At 40.5% G+C, this 21,386-nt stretch overlaps 1 protein-coding gene across 6 annotated transcripts in view; it reads left to right on the top strand.

Annotated features, from left to right (window-relative positions):
* The window catches only part of RTEL1 (regulator of telomere elongation helicase 1), a 119,761-nt gene extending 104,220 nt beyond the window's left edge, over window positions 1-15,541 (top strand). For 3 of the 6 annotated variants that reach the window (XM_074970365.1, XM_074970369.1, XM_074970366.1), the window contains 5 exons: window positions 3,660-3,905; window positions 5,718-5,918; window positions 6,496-6,675; window positions 7,278-7,381; window positions 14,465-15,539. In XM_074970365.1, the coding sequence (XP_074826466.1) occupies window positions 3,660-3,905; window positions 5,718-5,918; window positions 6,496-6,675; window positions 7,278-7,381; window positions 14,465-14,539 (806 nt within the window). In that variant the 3' untranslated portion in view covers window positions 14,540-15,539. Of the gene's footprint in view, window positions 1-3,659; window positions 3,906-5,717; window positions 5,919-6,495; window positions 6,676-7,277; window positions 7,382-14,464 lie in introns of all 6 variants that reach the window. The other 3 variants (XM_074970368.1, XM_074970367.1, XM_074970370.1) reach the window with 3 other exon arrangements.
* The last annotated feature ends 5,845 nt before the right edge of the window (window positions 15,542-21,386 follow it).

The following is a 21,386-nucleotide window of genomic DNA, read 5'->3' on the forward strand; positions in this document are numbered from 1 at the left end:
TACCCATCCATTTGGAAACTGACTGACCCCATTCCACCCAGCTTGGCAGATCATCACGTCAAACAAATGGGTACTAGAAATCATTGAGACTGGTTATTCCATCCAATTTACCTCCATCCCCCTCATCCACCCTCCTTCCCCCCCCCCATCCCTCTTCAGGGACCCTTCTTATGAACATCTGCTACAACAGGAATTAAGCCATCTCATACACCTGGGTGCAGTAGAACCAGTACCAACACAACACAGAGGGAAGGGTTTCTACTCCCATTATTTTCTAACCCAGAAAAAAACTGGAGGATAGAGGCCCATTCTCGATTTAAGATTCAACAAGTTTGTGAAGACCCTACAATTCAGGATGGTCACGCTAGCAACGATAATTCCGGTACTAGAACAAGGGGGCTGGTTCTCGGCCCTCGACCTCCAGGACACACATTTCCACATAATGATACATCCTTCACGCAGGAGGTTTCTCAGATTTGTTCTGGGAAAAGATAATTACTGGTACAAAGTACTTCCTTTCAGATTATCCACTGCTCCATGGTTATTTTCAAAAGTTCTTATGGTAGTGACTGCCCACCTCTGCCAACAAGGGGTCCATAATATTCCACGGTTTGGATGATTGCTTACTCAAAGCATTGACTTGAGAAGAGGCACTAAAGACAATGGCTCTAAGTCTTCAAATAAACAAACAACATTCAACACTCACACCGGCAAGGCTCCACCTGAAGGCAGGGCTGTTCCATGGCTCAGAGACAGTGAAATGACCTGTTCAGAGGAGGTAAGGGACATTCTCTTAAACAGCAGACCACCTATTATTCAACTTGCTTACCTACACAAATGAAAGGGATTCAATACATGGTACCGAAATAGACAAATTATGGCAACTTTCTCCACTTTACCAGTGGTACTGGACTATATACTGGAACTTAACAGATCGGGTCTCTCTGTGAGAGGCAATCACGGCATTCCACCATAAAGAGGACAGGTTCTCCATCTTCTCCCACCCAACCACTAAACACTTTCTCAAGGCTCTTCGCAACCTTTACCCTGTAATACGAGCCCCCATTCCATTATGAGACCTCAATCTGGTGCTGCTACTGAAAACCTCTGATTACAAGTGCAGGCACGTAGATTCACCTAAAATAGAGCACCAACAGTAAAAACCATCTTGAAGAACCTCCGTTACTACACGGAGTAACCTTCTCTTCTGTCTTCCAAAGTTCAATTACCTTGTTTCAAGAGGCAGGATAACCTCATGCTGTTCTTCCCTTCTTGTGGGCTTCCCATCCCCCTGCATGGAAATAGGGCTTCCATTGATTTGATTGCACCATGCTTAATTTAGATAGAAGATAGGTAGATACCTTTTTTCCTGTCTGGAAGAGAACCTGTTTCTCCCTGTTTTGTCACAGGCTTTAAAGCATAATATCATTTAAGTATCAATATTTCCTCCTATAGTGTTAATACAGATGTTTCATGATGACATTAATCATCAGTGTCATTAGCTTTTAGAAGACCTCACTCTATAAACTTTTATAATATAATAATATTGTATACAATCAGTTGATTCAATTGCTTATCAGTTCAGTTCCCCACCCCTATCTTTATAGACCAGTAAACCTTTAAAATAGATTATTTTGAAGGCTATACCTCAAAGTAGAGTTTATTCAGGCTGTGAGGAAGGTAAATTGGAGTCTGGTGGTGAAAGAAGCTCCATGCTCTTTCTCCCCCACTGGTGTGCAGGAAAAGAACAACTTGCATTTTAGCAGTCTCCTCCCCTTGTTAGTTGGATGGCTCTGTTTATTGCTTATACGTATGTTGAGATAAATCCACCTTTCTTTGTCTGAAGCAGACTGTGCTTATGCATTGCTTGCCAAACACCTTTTAAGAATATAATTCTAGCACCTATTCATAACTTTTCATACATACCCTGTGCATGCATGAGACAAGAATTTTAATGATCAGTGAGTTGTTAGTTTTCCAATGATATCTAACATGCCACCTTTTAGATACAGATTATAACAACAGTGTGCTAGGTGTGATGAGTACATCAGGCCTGACCAGACCTGTTGACACAGAGTACTAACCACAAGTGGGCCTCAGCATCACAGCATGTGCCTAGAGCAAAAAGTTAGGCTTATATTTTTCAGAAATGCAGATTAGTAAATGTATTAATGTAGTTGCGTCGTGTTTTTTGCACCTATCCCTCTGGCCTTATTTTCTCCAACATTTATCTCTGAACGTCAGTGGCTCAGTGTAGATCTGATTAAAGTGCTATTCCTGAGATCAGCTGGGAATTTCTTGGAGAAATGAATAGGGTAACTCTTCCTATCACTACTTGTAAGCTTAGCTCATACAAACTAAACTCCTTTTTAACTGCCCTCTGAACGTGGTCCTTAGCAGTAATCAGTGACTATACCTGTTAAATGTTAACATTGTACAGCATTTTAAAGAGTAAAGAATAGTTCAAGACTTTGTAATCATCTTCCTGCAAAGAGCAGCTGACATTTCTTGGAAAGCTTTAAAAGAATTTAATTTATGAAGCAATTCTAGTTTTCTTGGTTCCTATTTCCTTCTCTCCTGTATTTTTAGGGACATTTGTATGAGAACAGGATCATTGTTTTCATGATATGGTTATCTCCTGCTGATTAAGTCTCACTTGAGTTCATAGATCACTGTGACATTATAGGAATGTTTGATGGCTCCGAGGCTTTGGGGAAAACAAGCAGTTGGAATAGAAGAACCATTAATAAACAACAACTCCAGTTTTCATACACGTGTCCCCAGTATTAAAAAAAAAAGAGTTACTACATTTCTCTATTATCTAGGTTACCCCCTAAATAGAATGTTTCCTTATGAGGGCGGGTGTCAGATGATTCCAGGATATGTAGTGATGTAAAAAGATACTGATTACAAAATTCCCACCATGCTCTGTAGCTACATTCACTTCTTTCCACGCCCTCCCGCTTCAGGAAACTGAGTTGAGTCCCTTCCTTTTCAAAGATCATTTCAATTTTTGTTCTGCAGTTTAAAAAAAAAAAAAGTTTTTAAAAGTTATTTGTCAACATGTGGCCACTTAAAACTTGAAACTGTCAATTGGCATTGTGCTGAAATAAAAACCACAGCTTTATCTCTGTAGACAGCACAATGGCCTGTCAATCAAAGAGCACTCCTTTGGACTGCAACAAAATACACTTCATTATGTGGTTAAAAGAATGGTGTTAGCTGCTTTGACCTTGATCAGGTTTGTACTCTCTATTGCATATGGTGCTGTGGTTTTTAAAATTTTGAAATAATTATTCCCTTTTGTGATGATTTCCTATTTGGCAAATGTTATTTTTTTCTCACTTTGTTTCTTGGATGAGGATAAATCCTATGCTTGTTAAATGAATTAGGCTTTTTTTCTTGCTTCCTTGGCATGCCAGCACTGTTTATTAGCACAGCTATTTGGAAGATTGCTACTTTCTGCCTAAGGGAAAACACAAGGCTTTGTTTTAGTACTGATCTCACACATTGTGGCTGTTGTAGCTTTTGCTAATTTTCCATTGATTTAACAGATTCCTAGAATATGCAGGCAGGGTACAAGGATCCAAACTATATGTCTCTCTTAAAAATGCTAGTTTGTGCTTCCCAAAGCGTTGATAATGTATGTTCTCTCTCAGGAGAAAATCACACCCATATCCCTAAGGAGGACCCTGAAGAGGCATCACGCTCTCTCAGACAGGACCATCATGAGCTAGTCAGGGCTACATATCTTAATGATCTGAAAAATGCTTTGGACAAAAACAGTTACAGCCGCTTCTGTGCAGCACTATCAGCATATAAGAAGACCGATGACTATGATGCTATGGTGTTGGTGATAGCCGCCCTGACCACTGAGAAGCCAGAGTACTTTCACCTCCTGCAACGCAAGTATTTTTATTGATTTTTTTTTGTTTTTAGAAAGAGATGTAGGTGCTGTGGTCCTGTCCCTCATACACCCCAGATGTACACACTAAACTCTCACTAATTGGCATAAATTGGTGTGCAAACTCTATCCTTCTTTTGAACTTATTAGCACTGACGGAACACATTGCATCTCTTCTCTCTGTGTTCAGCACTCTGGGCAAATGGGACTTCCTGAATAAAAGTGTTAGCCAAATCCAGATAATTTTGAAGTTATAAAATTGGGCACTGCTTCCTTTTGTTCTGATTACACTCAGTTCCTGAAGAAACCTAAAACTGAGTTAATACTTCCACAACTATACACACTTCCTCCAGATGTGCTTCTTTCACTTGTATGATTTCATTGCATTATTTTCCTTTTATCTGCAAGGGCTGCTCTTTAGAACAAGTGATTCTGGTGATTCAGCTTTTAGGGATAGACACACTCACTTTTTTCCCCTCACGTCTTTACATGGACACAGTTAAGGAATTTTGTCATGATTAACACTCTTTATTTACCATTATTTATAATAGACCTTTAGAATCTTGAAACTGACATTTATTTCCTTACAAAAAATTTTTTGCTTCCTGCCCATCACATGTGCTGGTTTGTTGTTGTAGAGTTTCTCATTATGTCCTAGGCTGCTGGCACTGAAAAGTTGAGATTAGATTTTGATTTAGTTTAAATAATACAGATTTTCAGACAGATAAAGAAAAAGGAAAACACACACATGTTGGGCCTAACGACCTTGAAGAGGGATCTCTAATTCCACTACTGTAATGTTTCATTACTGCCCTCTTACTGACTTGTGGACATCCTAGTGCCTTTGATGGGCAATTCTCTTCAGGGAGGAGTGGATGCTAGATGTGCAAGGCAGCTCAAGGATGGAGAGCAGCTAGCAGGAGTAGAAAATGCTTAAATGTGGCTCTGTTGGGTCCCGCAGAATCCCATCCAGAATCCCACAATGTGGGTCACGATCTCTACGTGTTGGGAAATAGGTTACCCTACTCTGTTAACTGTAGACGTGGGTTTGTCGCAGCTGAAGAATAAGATGGAAATGAACCACATGATGTGATGAGTCAGAATTTCCTGTTGAATGTCACACTATTGAATATGCAGTGTTGTAGCTGTGTCAGTCCCAGGATACTAGAGAGACAAGGTGGGTGAGAGTAGTATATTTTTATTGGACCAACTTCTGTTGGTGAGAGAGCTTGAAAGCTTCTCTCTCTCACCAACAGAAGTTGGTCTAATAAAAGATATTACCTCAACCACTTTGTGTCTCTATTCTTGACTATGGTGTATCAGTGTTTTTAGTGAGCAAGCCAGTTTCAAATTGAAGCACCACAAAGGAATTGTCTAAGCCTGGCAATAACCCAAAGTGGGGACTTTTTAAAATTTCTGTACTCACGGTCTAATTTTTTTCCCAATGTGAAAAACATACCAAGAGGATTCCTTCTTGAGACAACCTTTTTGGGCACTGATCTTGTTTGACTTTGCTATAACACCCTGCAGTGCTCATTGGCAGAACAGAATTAATGTCTCTTTCAAGGGTAGAAGCAGAATTTTCAGACAAGCTGATGCTGCTGTCAATGCAAATACTCATCCTCTAGTGAGAAAAAAAATTAAGCATCGCCCTTCAAGAAATGATCAGACATTCCCCAAACCTTCAGATGTGCTGGGGAGATGGTGGGAATCAGTCTCCATAGAGCTTTCCCCTTTTCCAAAAAGGAATGCACAATCTATGCTAAACCCATTCATTTCATGTGTGTGTGACTTTTTAAAACATTTTGAGCAGGGTTCTACATGTTTGTACGTCCTCATCACAAAGAACAATTCAGACAGATGTGTAAAGACCTGACTGGAATGAGCTGCAGTGAGGAGAAGAAGAAATTGCAACTGGAAGTGCAGGAGCCCAAGAGTCCTCTGAATCTGGAGAATTCATGTTCCAAAGCAGAAAACAGTGAAACTCAGGATAAAGCTGTCAGCCACACACCAGGTTTGGAATGAACACTTTTCTGGCATTTAGATCGTATTATTTATTATTGTGGTAGCACGTAGGAGCACTCCAGACATGGATCTGGACCCCATTATGCTAGGTGCTGTACAAACACAAAACACAATAACAGCCCCAGTCCCAAAGAGCTTGCAATCTAAGTATCAGACAAGAGAGAACAGGTGGGTACAGAAAGACAAGTGGATGAACACAAGGAAATAATGAGACAATCACCTGCAAAACAATTCTTCTAGACTCATGGGAAAATTAAGGCAAAAGCCTTCCATGTGAGCAAAGTCCACTGTCTTTAGGTAGAGTCTACCACATTAGAGTTGTTCCATTGGAAGGGTCTCCATTTTTTTCAGTGATAATTTTATGTATGTTAATACAGTATCAGAAACTTGTGGTATGGAATAATGTGATTTAGAAAAAAAAGTTAATCACATTTTTCTAAATGAAATCACATTCTTCTAAATGAAACCCTCCTGGAAATGTCAGCTGGTCAAATTTCACAAAGAGCTATGTCTAGTATTCTGGATTACCCCACATTATATACTGTTTGATATGTATTCATGTGCAGCTACTTTCAAGAGTGAAATGCCAAGAAAAACCCAGAGCAAGATTTTATCCTTCTGCAGTAATCAGAACAGGAAAACTGGCTCTCAAAAGACAGACACATTGACAGGATCCAGCAGCATAAGAGCACCTACCAACCCACGCAGTTTGCATGTCTTGCCCTTCAATATGGAGCCAGAGTGTGGTAGGTGCAGATGTATTGGGCGGAGATCTTGCCCTCTAACTCTAGAAGAGAATGGTCAAAAATGTGTAGGAAATCCAAATTATGTTTACCCTTTTTAGAACAGTATGAAGCCATCTTTTATTACTACAGTTATTCATGTGTATTTAAGCATTCAGATGCAGCAGTGATGAGTGTGGTATAAAACCCTATATAGAATAAAATCGAATTTGGGTTTTCTTGTTCAACTATGTCCATTCTGTCTAAGTACTTATGTGGCCTAGGATGAGTGCCCCCTGAGGACTAATGCAGTTATCCTCACACCTACCCTGTGAGGTCAGTAGTATTACCCAGCTTAATAGATGGGGAATTGAGGCACAGCAAAATTGAGTGAGGTCACACAGAAGAAACTGTGTAATAGGGCCAGGAGTTGCACCTCTAAGATACAGGGGCCTCATAAAACACAGTGCACACACCTTCAACTATTGCTTTCTACAAAATGCACTGGAAACATGAATGTGTAAGAACTTCCGAAACAGAGTTACTGGAATTTAGTGTCTTTTCTCTCTTTCTCTCCCCCCCTCCTTCCCCACCCCGGCACCTTCTCTCTCAACTGCTATTTTTAGGAAGATTCCAGTGCTCTAAATGCAAATCTGAGGATGATGTGCCTTTTAAATGCCAGTTATGTACCTTTACTTGCTGCAAAACATGCTGGGAACAGTTCTTAAAGGTTGGCTTTGCTTATTAGTTTCCGTTATTTTCTCAGACTTTTAGTAAATTTTGTTTTGGTTTAATGAACCAGATGGACAGGCCTGGATTTGGAAGTCCTCTGCTTCCCTCAGGGCCTTGCCACTCTGACTCCATGATCTCTATGCTGCAGTGATTGAAGGCATACCATACCTTTTGTCCTTGTTGAGACATAAAGCCTCACCCCATCTGAGCCTTCCCCAATTTTTTCTGCCTCCAGAGAGGTGCAAGCGGCAACCTATGGAACTTAATTTGTGACAGAGATTTTTCATACATCTTAACTCTTATTTTAAACATTTTCTTTGCCCGGTTTTATTTCATTCCTGAAGTGTCTTCTGTAAGGCACAATCATGAGGCAACCTTCCTGCCATCACTGCATCATCCTGCTACTTCAGAGTTATCCTGGCTTGCAGAGATGGATGCCTTCCCCCTGGATAAGAAGATGAAAGCTTTACTGCAAAGTATCTCTTTGGTAGCATCCTCCACAACAGATACTGTCCTAGACTTCCTGTGCTGTGCAGTGCCTTCAGTGACTCAAGCACGGTAGCCCAATAAGATCTGTGGCTCTGCCCCGAAAGGCAGATGAGAGGATGAAAAGGCTTGACAGCTTCCATGTACTCAGGGGTGAGGATGAGAGTGTTAATCAGAGAACCTGTAGACAAGTTGGTCAGAAAGGCATCAGAGAAGAAAGAGAAATCCCTCCCCTCTCATCCACGAAGCAGTACAGAAGGGACTATGAGCAGGCATTCAGAAACGGGCAGTCCTTCTGTACCTACCGGTCTTCTTAGATTCATAGGGACTATTTATCAGGAAGACGACCCTGGAATATATTGACAAAGTGTGGAAAATCCAGATTAAATTAATAATAAAGACATCTTCAGACAAATGGGTTCTAGAATCGATTCAGAACAGCTGTTCAATAGAATTTCTCCCCAAAATGCATGATATTCCCAACATTAAAGAATCCAGGAAATTACAAGAAGGCCAAAAGGCCATTTTGCGACGGCTGCAGATTAGAGTTATATAACCAGTTCCATCAAACAAGCAATCTTATGGAGTGTATTTGATTGTTTCTTTTTGGTTCAAAATAGGACAAGGCCATGCAAGCCATCTTGGATCTCAAAACACTCAGTTTATTCACCCAAAAGTCAAACTTAAGTATGGAGGCTGTTAAGTCTGTCATAAAAGCTCTGCATCCCCAGAATTTCTGTCATTGATAGAGCAGAGACGGGAGTGAAGTGTGTCATTACAAGTGTCTGCATTTCTGCCACTATAAGAGACACTTTGAGTATAAGTCCCTTCCTTTCAATTTGTTGACCTTGTCATGGATCTTTACTGAGGTCCTAGTGTCAGCTGTCCAAGAAACAGGAATACCTCTCTGCCTGTTTCTGGACAGCTTGCTCATCTGGCCCTTCTCAATGGAGAAAGCTGTTGAGGCCAGCAACCTGCTGGTATGTGCTTTCTTAGTCTCTGCTGCTGAAGGCCCAGGCTGATTACAAAACAGCATCATATCACTAGATTCCTAAGAGCTGAAAAATCCAAAAGTTTGTTTCCTGTTTGCTACAGACCTTTATGAATCCTTCCCTTGAACCTCTGAGGAAAGACTCCCTGTGATTTTTCACTTGTAAACTCTTTCCTAATTGCTGTTATGTCAGGCTAGGGAGTTTTTTTTTTTTTTTTTTTTTTTTTGAGGGGGCGGGGAGCCACAGTACTGCACCATACTGTATTTTTCATCAGGATGAGGTGATGGTTCTTAGGACTGAACAATACCTTAATTCCAAATATTAGTTTAGTTTTTTCTTGGCTCACAAGCAAATGAACCTTCCATCCTTCTGCCATAATTCTCGGCAGCCTGTAGAGATGAAATGGCACACCCTTGTTGTATGGAGAGTAGTTACAACCAACCTGTCATGGATGAAGTGCTATCTGCACTTCTGTTACCAGAGGACATGTATTCACTGAGGGGAGGAAAGGGTGTTCTTAATTCTGGTTACTTATCTGCATTAGTTAAGTCTAGTTAAAATAGCAGGGAAGACATGACAACTCGTTTTTTTAACTCACATTAGCAGATTGAGTTCAACCATAGGCTCCCCTATAGGCTTTAACTCATGCTGCTAACTCAAGTTAAAAGTAGAATTGCTGTGTCTTCATAGCTATTTTAACCCAATTCAGTTAATGTGGATTAACTAACCCAAATTAGGAGCAAACCTCTTCTTGTTTCTTTGAATGCAGACCTCCCCCTTCTTGTTTCTTTGAATGCGCACAGCACAGGTCTTGGGTCTCTTGCCCTGTTTCATGGAGGAAATGTGATTCTTCCACTCAGACTAGGATCTGTCTACACTACCCTGCATATACCAGCCACTTATCCTGTAGGACCAACTGGTTTTCGAGCACCTGCGTTTCCTCCCTTCAGGAACCTGTGACCAGTGATCCAGGGTATGTATGCACTGCAGCAGGGAATGTGCCTTCCAGCCTGGGTAGACAGATTTGCACTAGCTTGCTAAAAGTAGCAGTGTGGATGTTGCCGTCTGGGCAGCAGTTTTGGCTACTCCCCTACGTGCAGATCCAGGGGGTTGGATGGGCTTGGACTTGAATGGCTCACCAAAGCCACCTCCCATGCCGCAACATCCACACTGCTATTTGAAGCAGGTGAGCTTGAGTGAAGGTAGCACAAGTCTGTTGGCCCATGCTGGGAGGCACGCTCTGAGCTGCAGTGGTTTCAGGCCTGTTGCCAGAGTTGAAAGCTCTGGAACAACCATGTGTTGGCTTACTTTGTGGCATGGGTCTGGTATAGTTTGGTTCATGAGAAGCTGAGTATCTTGCAGTTTTGGAAGCTGTCATTCTTTGAAAGGCCTGGTGTGGGGCAGGTTCTCTGACCCAAGAGACAGGATAAAAGATCTGTTCTGCATCCAGTCACCTAGTAAAGAGGGGGAAACCAAGTGTTAATATTGTGGGACATGAAAGGTGTGAGAGGGGAAACAAATTTCCCCATGTTTCAGAGTAACAGCCGTGTTAGTCTGTATTCGCAAAAAGAAAAGGAGTACTTGTGACACCTTAGAGACTAACCAATTTATTTGAGCATAAGCTTTCGTGAGCTACAGCTCACTTCATCAGATGCATACTGTGGAAAGTGTAGAAGATCTTATTATATACACACAAAGCATGAAAAAATACCTCCTCCCACCCCACTCTCCTGCTGGTAATAGCTTATCTAAAGTGATCACTCTCCTTACAATGTGTATGATAATCAGGTTGGGCCATTTCCAGCACAAATCCAGGTTTTCTCAACCCCCCCCACACACAAACTCACTCTCCTGCTGGTAATAGCTTATCTAAAGTGACCACTCTCCTTACAATGTGTATGATAATCAAGGTGGGCCATTTCCAACATAAATCCAGGTTTTCTCACCTCCCCCCCCCACACACACAAACTCACTCTCCTGCTGGTAATAGCTTATCCAAAGTGACCACTCTCCTTACATTGTGTATGATAATCAAGGTGGGCCATTTCCAGCACAAATCCAGGGTTTAACAAGAACATCTGGGGGGGGGGGGGTGAGGTAGACAGGCCAGTCCTTGCCTACAGACAGCCCCCCAACCTGAAGCAAATACTCACCAGCAACCACATACCACACAACAGAACCACTAACCCAGGAACCTATCCTTGCAACAAAGCCCGTTGCCATCTGTGCCCACATATCTATTCAGGGGACACCATCACAGGGCCTAATAACATCAGCCACACTATCAGAGGCTCGTTCACCTGCACATCCACCAATGTGATATATGCCATCATGTGCCAGCAATGCCCCTCTGCCATGTACATTGGTCAAACTGGACAGTCTCTACATAAAAGAGTAAATGGACACAAATCAGATGTCAAGAATTATAACATTCATAAACCAGTCGGAGAACACTTCAATCTCTCTGGTCACGCGATTACAGACATGAAAGTCGCTATTTTACAACAAAAAAACTTCAAATCCAGACTCCAGCGAGAAACTGTTGAATTGGAATTCATTTGCAAATTGGATACAATTAACTTAGGCTTGAATAGAGACTGGGAGTGGCTTAGTCATTATGCAAGGTAGCCTATTTCCCCTTGTTTTTTCCTACCCACCCCGCCCCCCACCCCAGACATTCTTGTTAAACCCTGGATTTGTGCTGGAAATGGCCCACCTTGATTATCATACACAATGTAAGGAGAGTGGTCACTTTGGATAAGCTATTACAAGCAGGAGAGTGAGTTTGTGTGGGGGGGGGGGTGAGAAAACCTGGATTTGTGTTGGAAATGGCCCACCTTGATTATCATACACATTGTAAGGAGAGTGGTCACTTTAGATAAGCTATTACCAGCAGGAGAGTGAGTTTTTGTGTGTGTGTGTGGGGGGGGGGGGTTGAGAAAACCTGGATTTGTGCTGGAAATGGCCCAACTTGATTATCATACACATTGTAAGGAGAGTGATCACTTTAGATAAGCTATTACCAGCAGGAGAGTGGGGTGGGAGGAGGTATTTTTTCATGCTTTGTGTGTATATAATAAGATCTTCTACACTTTCCACAGTATGCATCCGATGAAGTGAGCTGTAGCTCACGAAAGCTTATGCTCAAATAAATTGGTTAGTCTCTAAATTTCCCCATCTTTCTCTAGAGCCTGGAGGAGGAGAAGCAGCGTCTCATTCTTGTTCAAACCTTGATCCAACTTCATTCCCAGGGGTGATTTGTTTTGTGACAGATGTCTCACCAGAAGGAAATGAACAGCCACTGACCACTTATTTCCTCTGGGTCCCCAAACTGCCATCAGATGGTAGTAACATTTGATCACTAGTGACCTAGTCTGGATTCAAACTGGTGACTTGTAGACTAAACTTTGTTTCTTTACTACAAGTTACTCATTCTAAATAATTGGTTCAAGCTTACTACATTTAATGAGGAAGTGACTAACAAACCATCATACAGCACACAATGACTTCTCTTTACCCTAATCTTAAATCCTTTCCCAGTCATTATTATGGTAAGACCACTTAAAGGCGTGGGAAGAATGCTGGTCAATCATTGGAACTTTCAGCACAGGAGGATGTTCAATCCAGAGGGCATGCACCAAGAAGAGCAGTTTGGGAAAGATATCTCCAGTGAATTCTTTCAAGACCCATTTGGCAAGCTGAGCATCATGCACATGATGTATACTGTAGGGCTTTGTCTTTAAATGTTTTGTGAAATGGATGGTCTTAAATGTGCTGGTATACAATGAACAGGTAGACGCAGTTCTTTCCACGTACCTCTGTGTGCCTCAGTCCTGATTTGCAGCATTTGTGCATGTCATTCCTGAGCAGAAACTATCCATTGTTCTACCTTGCACAGTGGGCCTGTAATATGGGCAGACTATCATAATACTTTGCACGTATACAGTGCCTTCCATTTAAGGATATCGAAGCATGCTTACAAATGGATGTCTCCTGGGGATTAGATTGAGACAGCCAAGCTTCTATCCATTTGTAGCCTTTGAACCCATGTTTCCAGAATCAAAAGGCTAGAGCATTAAGCCACTCTGCTGCAATCTAGCTTCTATTATGAGGACTGACTAACTTCTATACTGGGAGACCTTGAACTGCTACTGCTCATGCTGCATCTGTTCTTTGAGTATGTAGCAATCTCCAAGGCTGTCAATATAGCCTCCACAAGGACTAAATTTACTTCAGACAATCTCACTTTTAAAATATTTAAAGCATTTTTTTCTTGGCCAATAGCCTTCATCCCGGAGTTCCTAGGAGGAATTGGAAAATTTGATTCTAGGCTGTTACTCTCTGTTCAAAGATGAAAGTCCGCAAGAAGGTTTTGGAGGTCACCCTTCCCTCAGTGTGGAAAAAAAACTAGCTCTGTTAACTAGGGACATAATAAGGAATCCCACGGGATCAAGTTCATAAAGGCTAGAACTGTTTCACATTAGAAGCAGTGAAACCAACAGGCTGTAACCTTCACAGCAGAGAGGTTTTCATCTCACAGGCTTTATCTTCATGGACCCAAAAAAAGGTGTTTTTTACAGTAGGTAACTAACATGCGTTAGCTATCCCACTGTTAAAAATCCACTTATTTCACATAGCCACAATTAGCTAACAGTTACATCTTGTCTTGCCACCACAACTTGGCCATGGCCATAAACATCATGGGTTGCCTTGTGTCTCAAATAGGTCACTTCCCCTATTCTGTGCTTGAATTGTACAAGAGGAAGTGGGAACTCAAGAAGTTCAGCTACTATCTCATTTGGTTTTTCGAAGGACCAAATATTTGTATGCTTTTGCAACAGCTGTTGCATATTCTGCATTTCCCCCCCTTTATTTTAGTAATTGCACAATTGGAATTGATTTTACAGAAACCATTCCTGTGGGGTGAGTTGCTATGAGAATTGGGCAGAATTTTTTTGATGGCTAATTTGCTAAGGAGTGCATTCTTAAAGTTCTCAAAATTATTGGAAAATTTGGGTCAAATTTAGTGGATAGTTTTGCCTGAAAAAAAGGGGGTACAACTGTAAAAGTCAAAACATTTTGTTTTCATCATTTTAAGTTAAACAGTTTGACATCTCATTTTTTAAAGATGTTTCATTTAGAAATTTAGCTAATTAAAAAGGGAAAAACACTCAAATGACCTGAAACAACAAACTGAAAAAAAAAAAATTTCAGGTCAGGGTAAATGTTTTGTTTCTGTGCGGGGGGGAAAAAACATCAGTTTTCAGTTTGAGCCGAACTAAATTTTTTCAGGGGTTTTTGTTTTGTTTTGTTTTTGGTTCAGCTCATGAACAGAAAAATTGGTTATTTGCTCAACGTGAATTGCTACTTCATTAGAAGAGTTTTCCTTTTCTTTCTTGTGTCACAACCAGTTAAATGGTTACATGTTGAGTATGTTTGTAATAATTATAATTGTTGGGGACTGGCAAATGGTGGGCATGACTGATGTTTGTATTGAGACTGCTATTCTGTAGACTTCCTCCTTTGCAGATCTACTCTATGCAGACATTTGAAAGGAAATGTAATGTTTGTAATCTGTGTGTTTTGTTCATCTGTCTTCCCAGATTGCTAAAAGGTGCCCAGAATGCCAAGCTACTACCAAGAGGAAGCATTTAGCCCAGGTTTTTTTCCTGCCATAACCTCCCTGACAAGGGGCAAGTACATTGCGTCAGCACTGGTTAAAGAGCCAGCAGAAAAAGAGATTGGAAAAAGAAGCAGGGTGCACATTCCTTTACGGACCCTTGATCTCAGCTTCTCGCAGCATCATTCCTCTCCTTGGCAAAACTCATCAAACCCCAAAGACCTCGCTTCCCACTTCTCTTTCCGCAAGAGGGGAAAGAAGCAAACATTGTCCTTAGAATTGTAACGAAATGGGGATCTGCATTTCTTATGTGTTTGAATCAGCAGATTCTTGTGCCAATATGGTCCTTTTAGATTGAACTTTGACAGCCTGGAGGAGGTTTTTAGTAATTGCCTTCTCTCAAATATTTACTCAGTCCTGGAAAATTTCCCAGCAGCAGTAGTGCCCCGAATCCCCTTTTCCAGGAATACCGTTTTCCTTTGGTGACTTACAGAAGCTGTTGCAGCTAGGGATTTCAGAGCTGTAAGGTGGTGAAAGCCTTTTTAAAAATCCAATAGTTTTTACTGTGCATCACTGGTAGTACAGACCAAACTCATCTTGTGCTCATTTAGGCCTTCCCTGCCAATCAGAAGCCTGTTTCCTATATGCTATAAGTGCTGAGTGTTGCACTGAGCATGCTTCCAAAGATGATTCGGTTTCTTCTGAGGCACTTGCACACTCCTGTTGTGTCTGTACGGTTTCATACTTGTGTTTTCAGAAGTGTAGCAGGGAGAGTGAAAGAACTATTCATGTTCTTTCAAAGTGAACGTACAAACTGATTTTAAACTCCATCAAGTTGGAAAAGAGAAACACTGATATTTTCACTCTCTGACTGGGGGTATTCATGTTTTGCTAATTTAAGCAATTGTATCAATTTTAAATCTTCAGTGGAAAATCTAAAATAAACTAAGTAAAAATGAACCAGTTTGCACATCCTGAGTGTATTGTACATTGCTTTTTGTTTTTCACTGTGTCTAGAAGAGGTGGGCGTTGAATCCAAGTGGAATCTAAAGTGGAAGTAAATAGAAGTCATTTTGCTATATGATTTTAAATACTCTGATATTTTTGCAACAATCCTTTGATAATTTTTTGTCACTCTTGTGTTTTCAGTTGTCAACTTGTATAACATGATATAATGGCTGGAAGTTGAAACTTGGCAAATTCAGACTGGAAATAAAGCATTTTATTGGAGGGTAATTAACCACTGGCCAATGGACCGAGTGTTGCGATGGATTCTCCATCACTGACAATTTTTAAATCAAGACTGGATGTTTTTCTAAAAGATCATCAGTTCTAGGAAATATTTTGGGGAAAGTCCCTGTGGCCTGTGCTATGCAAGAGGTCAAGATAATCGCAATGGCCCTTTCTGGATTTAGAGTCTATGAATCAGTGACAAATACATATGACTTTCAGATGCTTAGAATTTGGGCGGCAATTGTGGGGAAGGGAGCGGGGGGGGGAGCATGGACTTACCCTTTTGGTAAGTTTGATTTGCTTTTGCTTAGCCTAAAGGTGGATTTTGGGTGGAAAGTTTGGTAAAATTCCCTTTGTCCATTTTCAATATATTCAAAAATGAAAGGTGAGTGATATTCTGAGAAATTTGAGAGGGTCTTTTTTTCTCATTTTGAAAACTCAAAACTGCCATTTTTGAAATTTCACACTTGCTGTGGATTTTATCCACGATTAGGAAAGTGCCTTTGACAAATTTGAAGAACCTTCAGTTATAAACAACTTAGTTGTGCATGTGTGGTATGTGACTTAGTGTGTCAAAATGTGGAATTGTGGGTATGTATGTGTGCTCAGATTTGAATTCACATCTATTGGTTTTAACTGCTTCTGTGTTTTTTTCCTAATAAGCTCAGACTGGAAGAAGGTGTGGGGGGGTGGGTTGTTTTTCAGTGATGATGATACAAAAGCTTTTCCTTACTACCTGACTGAATAATTAGAAGGGGAAGTTGAAAGATGAGGATTTAGATAGATCTGAGGATAATCTTGTGCTGGAATATATTCTCCCAGATTTCAATATGTCCTAATATGTGGACGTATTTTACTGTACATTTAAATTTACCAGCACCTTGCAGTTAGCATATTAGTTTATTTTTGCTGTCTCTGGCTTTTCTGAGTACCTAGATGTCACTTTTTCCCCTTTGTTTTTTGGAAAGTGGTCTCAGATGATTGAGGACTTCAGCCAGATACACACACATTTTATTTTTTCCCAATTTTTTTTTAAAAACCTTTTTATCAGTTCTGCTGATGTACTGCTGATACTAAACTAGGTGTGGGAGACATCAGCAGGGACAAATAATGCAAAGGGATGTAGTCGTTATAAACATGGATGGGAAATAATTAAATGAGGTTTCAACCTGGAAGCTTATCCTTACGCAGGAAAACCAAGAGGAAAGATATTTAGCAAATAGTAATATTGGAAAGGCACTAGGGCTGAAACACGACCGGCAACAAACTCCTGCCTCTTTAAAGCTCCCAGGGTCTTGTGACGGATGATACCACAAAGCTATCATCTGGTTAGGGAGGGAGAGACTATAATACAATGGTGTAGTGATTAAACAGGAATAGGTGTGGAGGAAACCAGGCATCCCAGACATGGTGTTGCCACACATTAAATATAATGAAATATTTTTAGTGGTGATATTTTCTTTGTAGTAGATTCACATGACATCAGTTGCAACCTAAATACTTTTTCTAATCATGAGTCCCCCTTTTGCCTTTTTTAGCAAAAAATATCAGTCATCATGACTTCATGGAAGTCAAAAATATTCAGTGAAAAGCAGCTTAGATTAATACTTTGCACTCCTGTAGCATCTTTGTAAGTCATCTGAGATCATCACATGAATCAAGTGTCACAACCACTCCTGATGGTTCAGTTCCAGCCATTGATTTTTGATGATAATTTCACACCTTAATACTGCTTGTGTTAGGCCTGTGCAACCTGTGGCATGTAAAGTTTAAGAATAGAGCAGAATCATAATGGATTCTATTATAATGAAACTCTCTTTGAGGCAGTGGAATGTTTCAGTGCACTGCAATGTGCATTCTGTGATTCTGGTTGTGTGGAAAAACTTCATTAAGTTCCTTTGTCATTTAAAAGAACTGCACCTTGCTCCTTTCACCGCTAGAGGGAAGTTGTAGTACAGGATAGTACATGGGTTTTCACTGAAGAGTATAATTTTGGACTACTTCATATAGTAAAGAAATGATAACTTCACCTGTATTTATTTAAGGGAGCTTTAACTGCTGCAAACTCATGCAGCTATCTTTTACTTTGTCTTATTTTTGATTAGTGGGTTTCACAGTCTGGTGGGTGGAAATTATAATTATTCAGGTAACAGAAATAGAAAATTGTTCAGTAAAGTTTGTGGGAAGATAACCAGGTGAGTGACCTTGCTGTTTTCTCATGCATCCCAAAAATGTAAACCCCCAAACTAGAACATCTTCATTTCACGTTCTTCTGTGTGGATATCTTGGAGGGCAGGAGAGATGGGTGGATGGATCTTAAGAAGACATTTGGAGACCCTGGATTTATTAACCTTCTGGGCCAACTGTAAATCTCAATATATATCACAAGCATTTGGGGAAGGGATAGTTTGAGGAATGTAGAGTGGTCATTTGTGAAATGATGATTATTGTGGGTTCAGTCCTGTGATCTTACCAATAGATGGGTCTCTAGCTGGGTTCTGAATTAACACAGTTTAGAGCACAAAAATAATTGGGTTGAAGTAATTGACTGTATTCTTACCTTCTTAAAGGTCGGAGGTGAGGTGGGTGGGGAAGCTGCTGCTGTTCCATGGATACCGAATTTCACTCTCTAGTAGTGAACTACTAGTGTGGCACCTCTAATGAGCACTACAATCATAAAACAAAAATTAACTATAATACTTTGGGTTTGGCTGCGGGGCCAGAAGTCACTCACTGGTCAGCCCTACAAGGCTGCTATCGAAGTGTCAATTTTAAATGGAACATCTGGACATCCGTGGTGCACCAGGCAGATGACTGTGCTGTTTAAACTGCTGCTTGATACACATACTGCAAGAAAAGAACAGGAGGACTTGTGGCACCTTAGAGACTAACAAATTTGTTTGAGCATAAGCTTTCATGAGCTACAGCTCACTTCATCGGATGCATGCATGCATACTGCAGGAAAGGATGTTAATGCAGATCTATTTTTCATCTGAAATAGTGGGAAATCAAGAAAATCTTCCAGATAAACGCTTGCACTTGTTTAACCATTCAACAGCGTTAGTATATGACTGTTTACCATTTCAGCCTGTTCAAAGATTTGCAAATGTTTACACATGATCCTTGCAACTTCTTGGAAATGCCCTCAGTGAATGGGTAGCTAACAGTAATAACAAGCTGTGAAAATCCATTATATGTTGATAGAAATTATTTAGCCTTTTGGTTACCAGAGAATAAAGTGTGTCAAAGCTGCACAGAAACTAACAGGCAACCAGATATTCACAGTATTCCTCTCAAATCCCTGTTTTCTCAGGGTAATTGCTGCTACTTTTAAAACTATTTGACAGTTGTAGCTTGTCTGCCTTCTATATATACATCTATAATTTAGTTTTAATAAAATGATTTAGATAAGTGCATATTGAGGAAGCAAACGCCTACCAGTCCCCTGCTGACAGTGACTGAATTGAATGAGGTTGCAAATCATCCAGGTTAATATTATCCAGATCTTGCTTCCTAAAAATAACAGCAATAAAGCTAAAACCCCATTTGGAATATGGATCTGTAAAGGTCAGCTTGTTACTTCTCTATCATATGGTAGGAATTGCCAGACCAGACTAGATCTCGTTTCCATCTAGTACAGTATCGGCTCTCTGACAGTGGCCAGAATCAGGTGTGTTAGAGGGAATGTACAAAAAACCCTGAAGTAGTCACATAAAATAACCAGTTCAAGGATAGTTACAATTTAACCCCATCCTTAAAGGTTGGTTTATGCCCTGAAGGCTTCTATCCCTTCCAAACACTGGGTTATAGTTTTAATCCTCTCCGACTTCCATTCAAATGTCCAATCCTTTTTCAAATTCTGGTAAAATGATGAAATTGATCTTTGACAGGTCCAGTGGCTGTAAGAACAAAGATTCAAATGTGGATTCACCTTTCAGAACGGGAGCAGAGCCAATACTGACCTAGAGTTGGAGGTATGACAGTTTTGTGTTTCCAACTAAAGATTACCCCACCTGCTCAGTCAAAGAAGAAATGCTCGGTGCAGGTCCTGCTTAATTCTAGCCGCATGCAGGATACTCATACAATGGCTGGTTCTTTGGGAGGAAATTCCAACTTCCTTCCCCCATGTGTGATTCTGCTTTGCTTTTTGTTTTCTTTTGATAAGAGGTTTTGCATTTGCTTTTCAAAACACGTGGTACAGGACTTGCCTTTGAAGGTTGTTGAATGCTTGTAACTGGGGGAGCTGTTCGGATGGGAAACACTGCCTCTTCCTCTGGGGGGTACTCCTGGCCACTTGCAGTATTTGCATTCATTACTCCATTGTCTGGGTGTGCAGGATGTTTACACCACACGTATTTTTTTAAAGGTGATCAGAAGAGAGGCTATCCAGTAACATATGCAGTGCATACACAGTATATATTTCAGAGTAGCAGCCGTGTTAGTCTGTATTCACAAAAAGAAAAGGAGGACTTGTGGCACCTTAGAGACTAACAAATTTATTTGAGCATAAGCTTTCATGAGCTACAGAATGCATCCGATGAAGTGAGCTGTAGCTCACGAAAGCTTATGCTCAAATAAATTTGTTAGTCTCTAAGGTGCCACAAGTCCTCCTTTTCTTTTTACTGTATATATTGTGTGTGTTTATGGAAATAAAATATACAGTGAGAGCATGCACACTTAGGCATAGAACTGTATATGTAGAATGTTACATTAATGTTGCACCTGTGTTAAATTATCAATATTATGGATGTTGAGTGATTTGGACATTAGGTGTCTGACCCTGCAATCTTTATTTGGGCAATGTTCTTCGTGAACCCATCACCTCACTTCCTTCCGCTCCAAGTGCAAAGTGCATTTATTTGACCTGCCTTCTGTAACCTGAATCCACAGCAATATGAATATTTATTAAAGAAAGCCGAGACCCTACCAAAACAAGGCACTCCGCTGCACATGCTTCTCACACTGGGAAGAGGATGAGAGAACAAACATGCGACAGAAGTTAGTCATGTTGCTTAATACACACTAATGGAAGATACTGAGGTACTGTGGTGATTAGAACCTACGTAGGGGAGTTTTAATAAGAAATAGAGCTTTGAGCCTGTAAAGTGGAGTCTTATTTTGAAAAATGTCTAAAAATGGCAACACGACGTTTTCTGTGTATTGTCTCGGTGATGGTTAGATAAATCTGTCCAGTTTGCATGTAAAAAAGGAATTTTTTGGGTCTAAGCATGCCAGCCCTGGCCACTTAAGCTTCATTCTTTCTGGCTTGTGCATCACTAGTCGTCGTCTGCAATAGGCGTTTAGTTAACAATCCTGTTTATGTGCAAATCTGAATAGAATTCAGCTCCCTCTCCCATGCTGCATCGGCTCTGCAGAGCTAACAACAATAAAAAGTAGTAAAAACTAAGTAAAAGGTCAGCAGCTGATTGGCAGAGTAAGCAGGTGCCATTCTGCATGATCATTTTTCAGTGTTAAACACCTTAAAGTTGAATTTGTGGCACAATCCTGAATGGTTTACATAGTACAAATTAAATGAAGAGGTTCTATGCTTGTGTTTGACAACACATATGCAACACATATAACAACAATTATATGTCCGTGATCAGCAATTGCAAAACCAAAAGGGGAAAAAAATTCCACGGACGACTCCCCAAGCTCAATGCAGAGTGGCT

Source organism: Natator depressus, chromosome 13 (assembly GCF_965152275.1).
Source record: "Natator depressus isolate rNatDep1 chromosome 13, rNatDep2.hap1, whole genome shotgun sequence".
NCBI classification, from domain to species: domain Eukaryota; kingdom Metazoa; phylum Chordata; order Testudines; family Cheloniidae; genus Natator; species Natator depressus.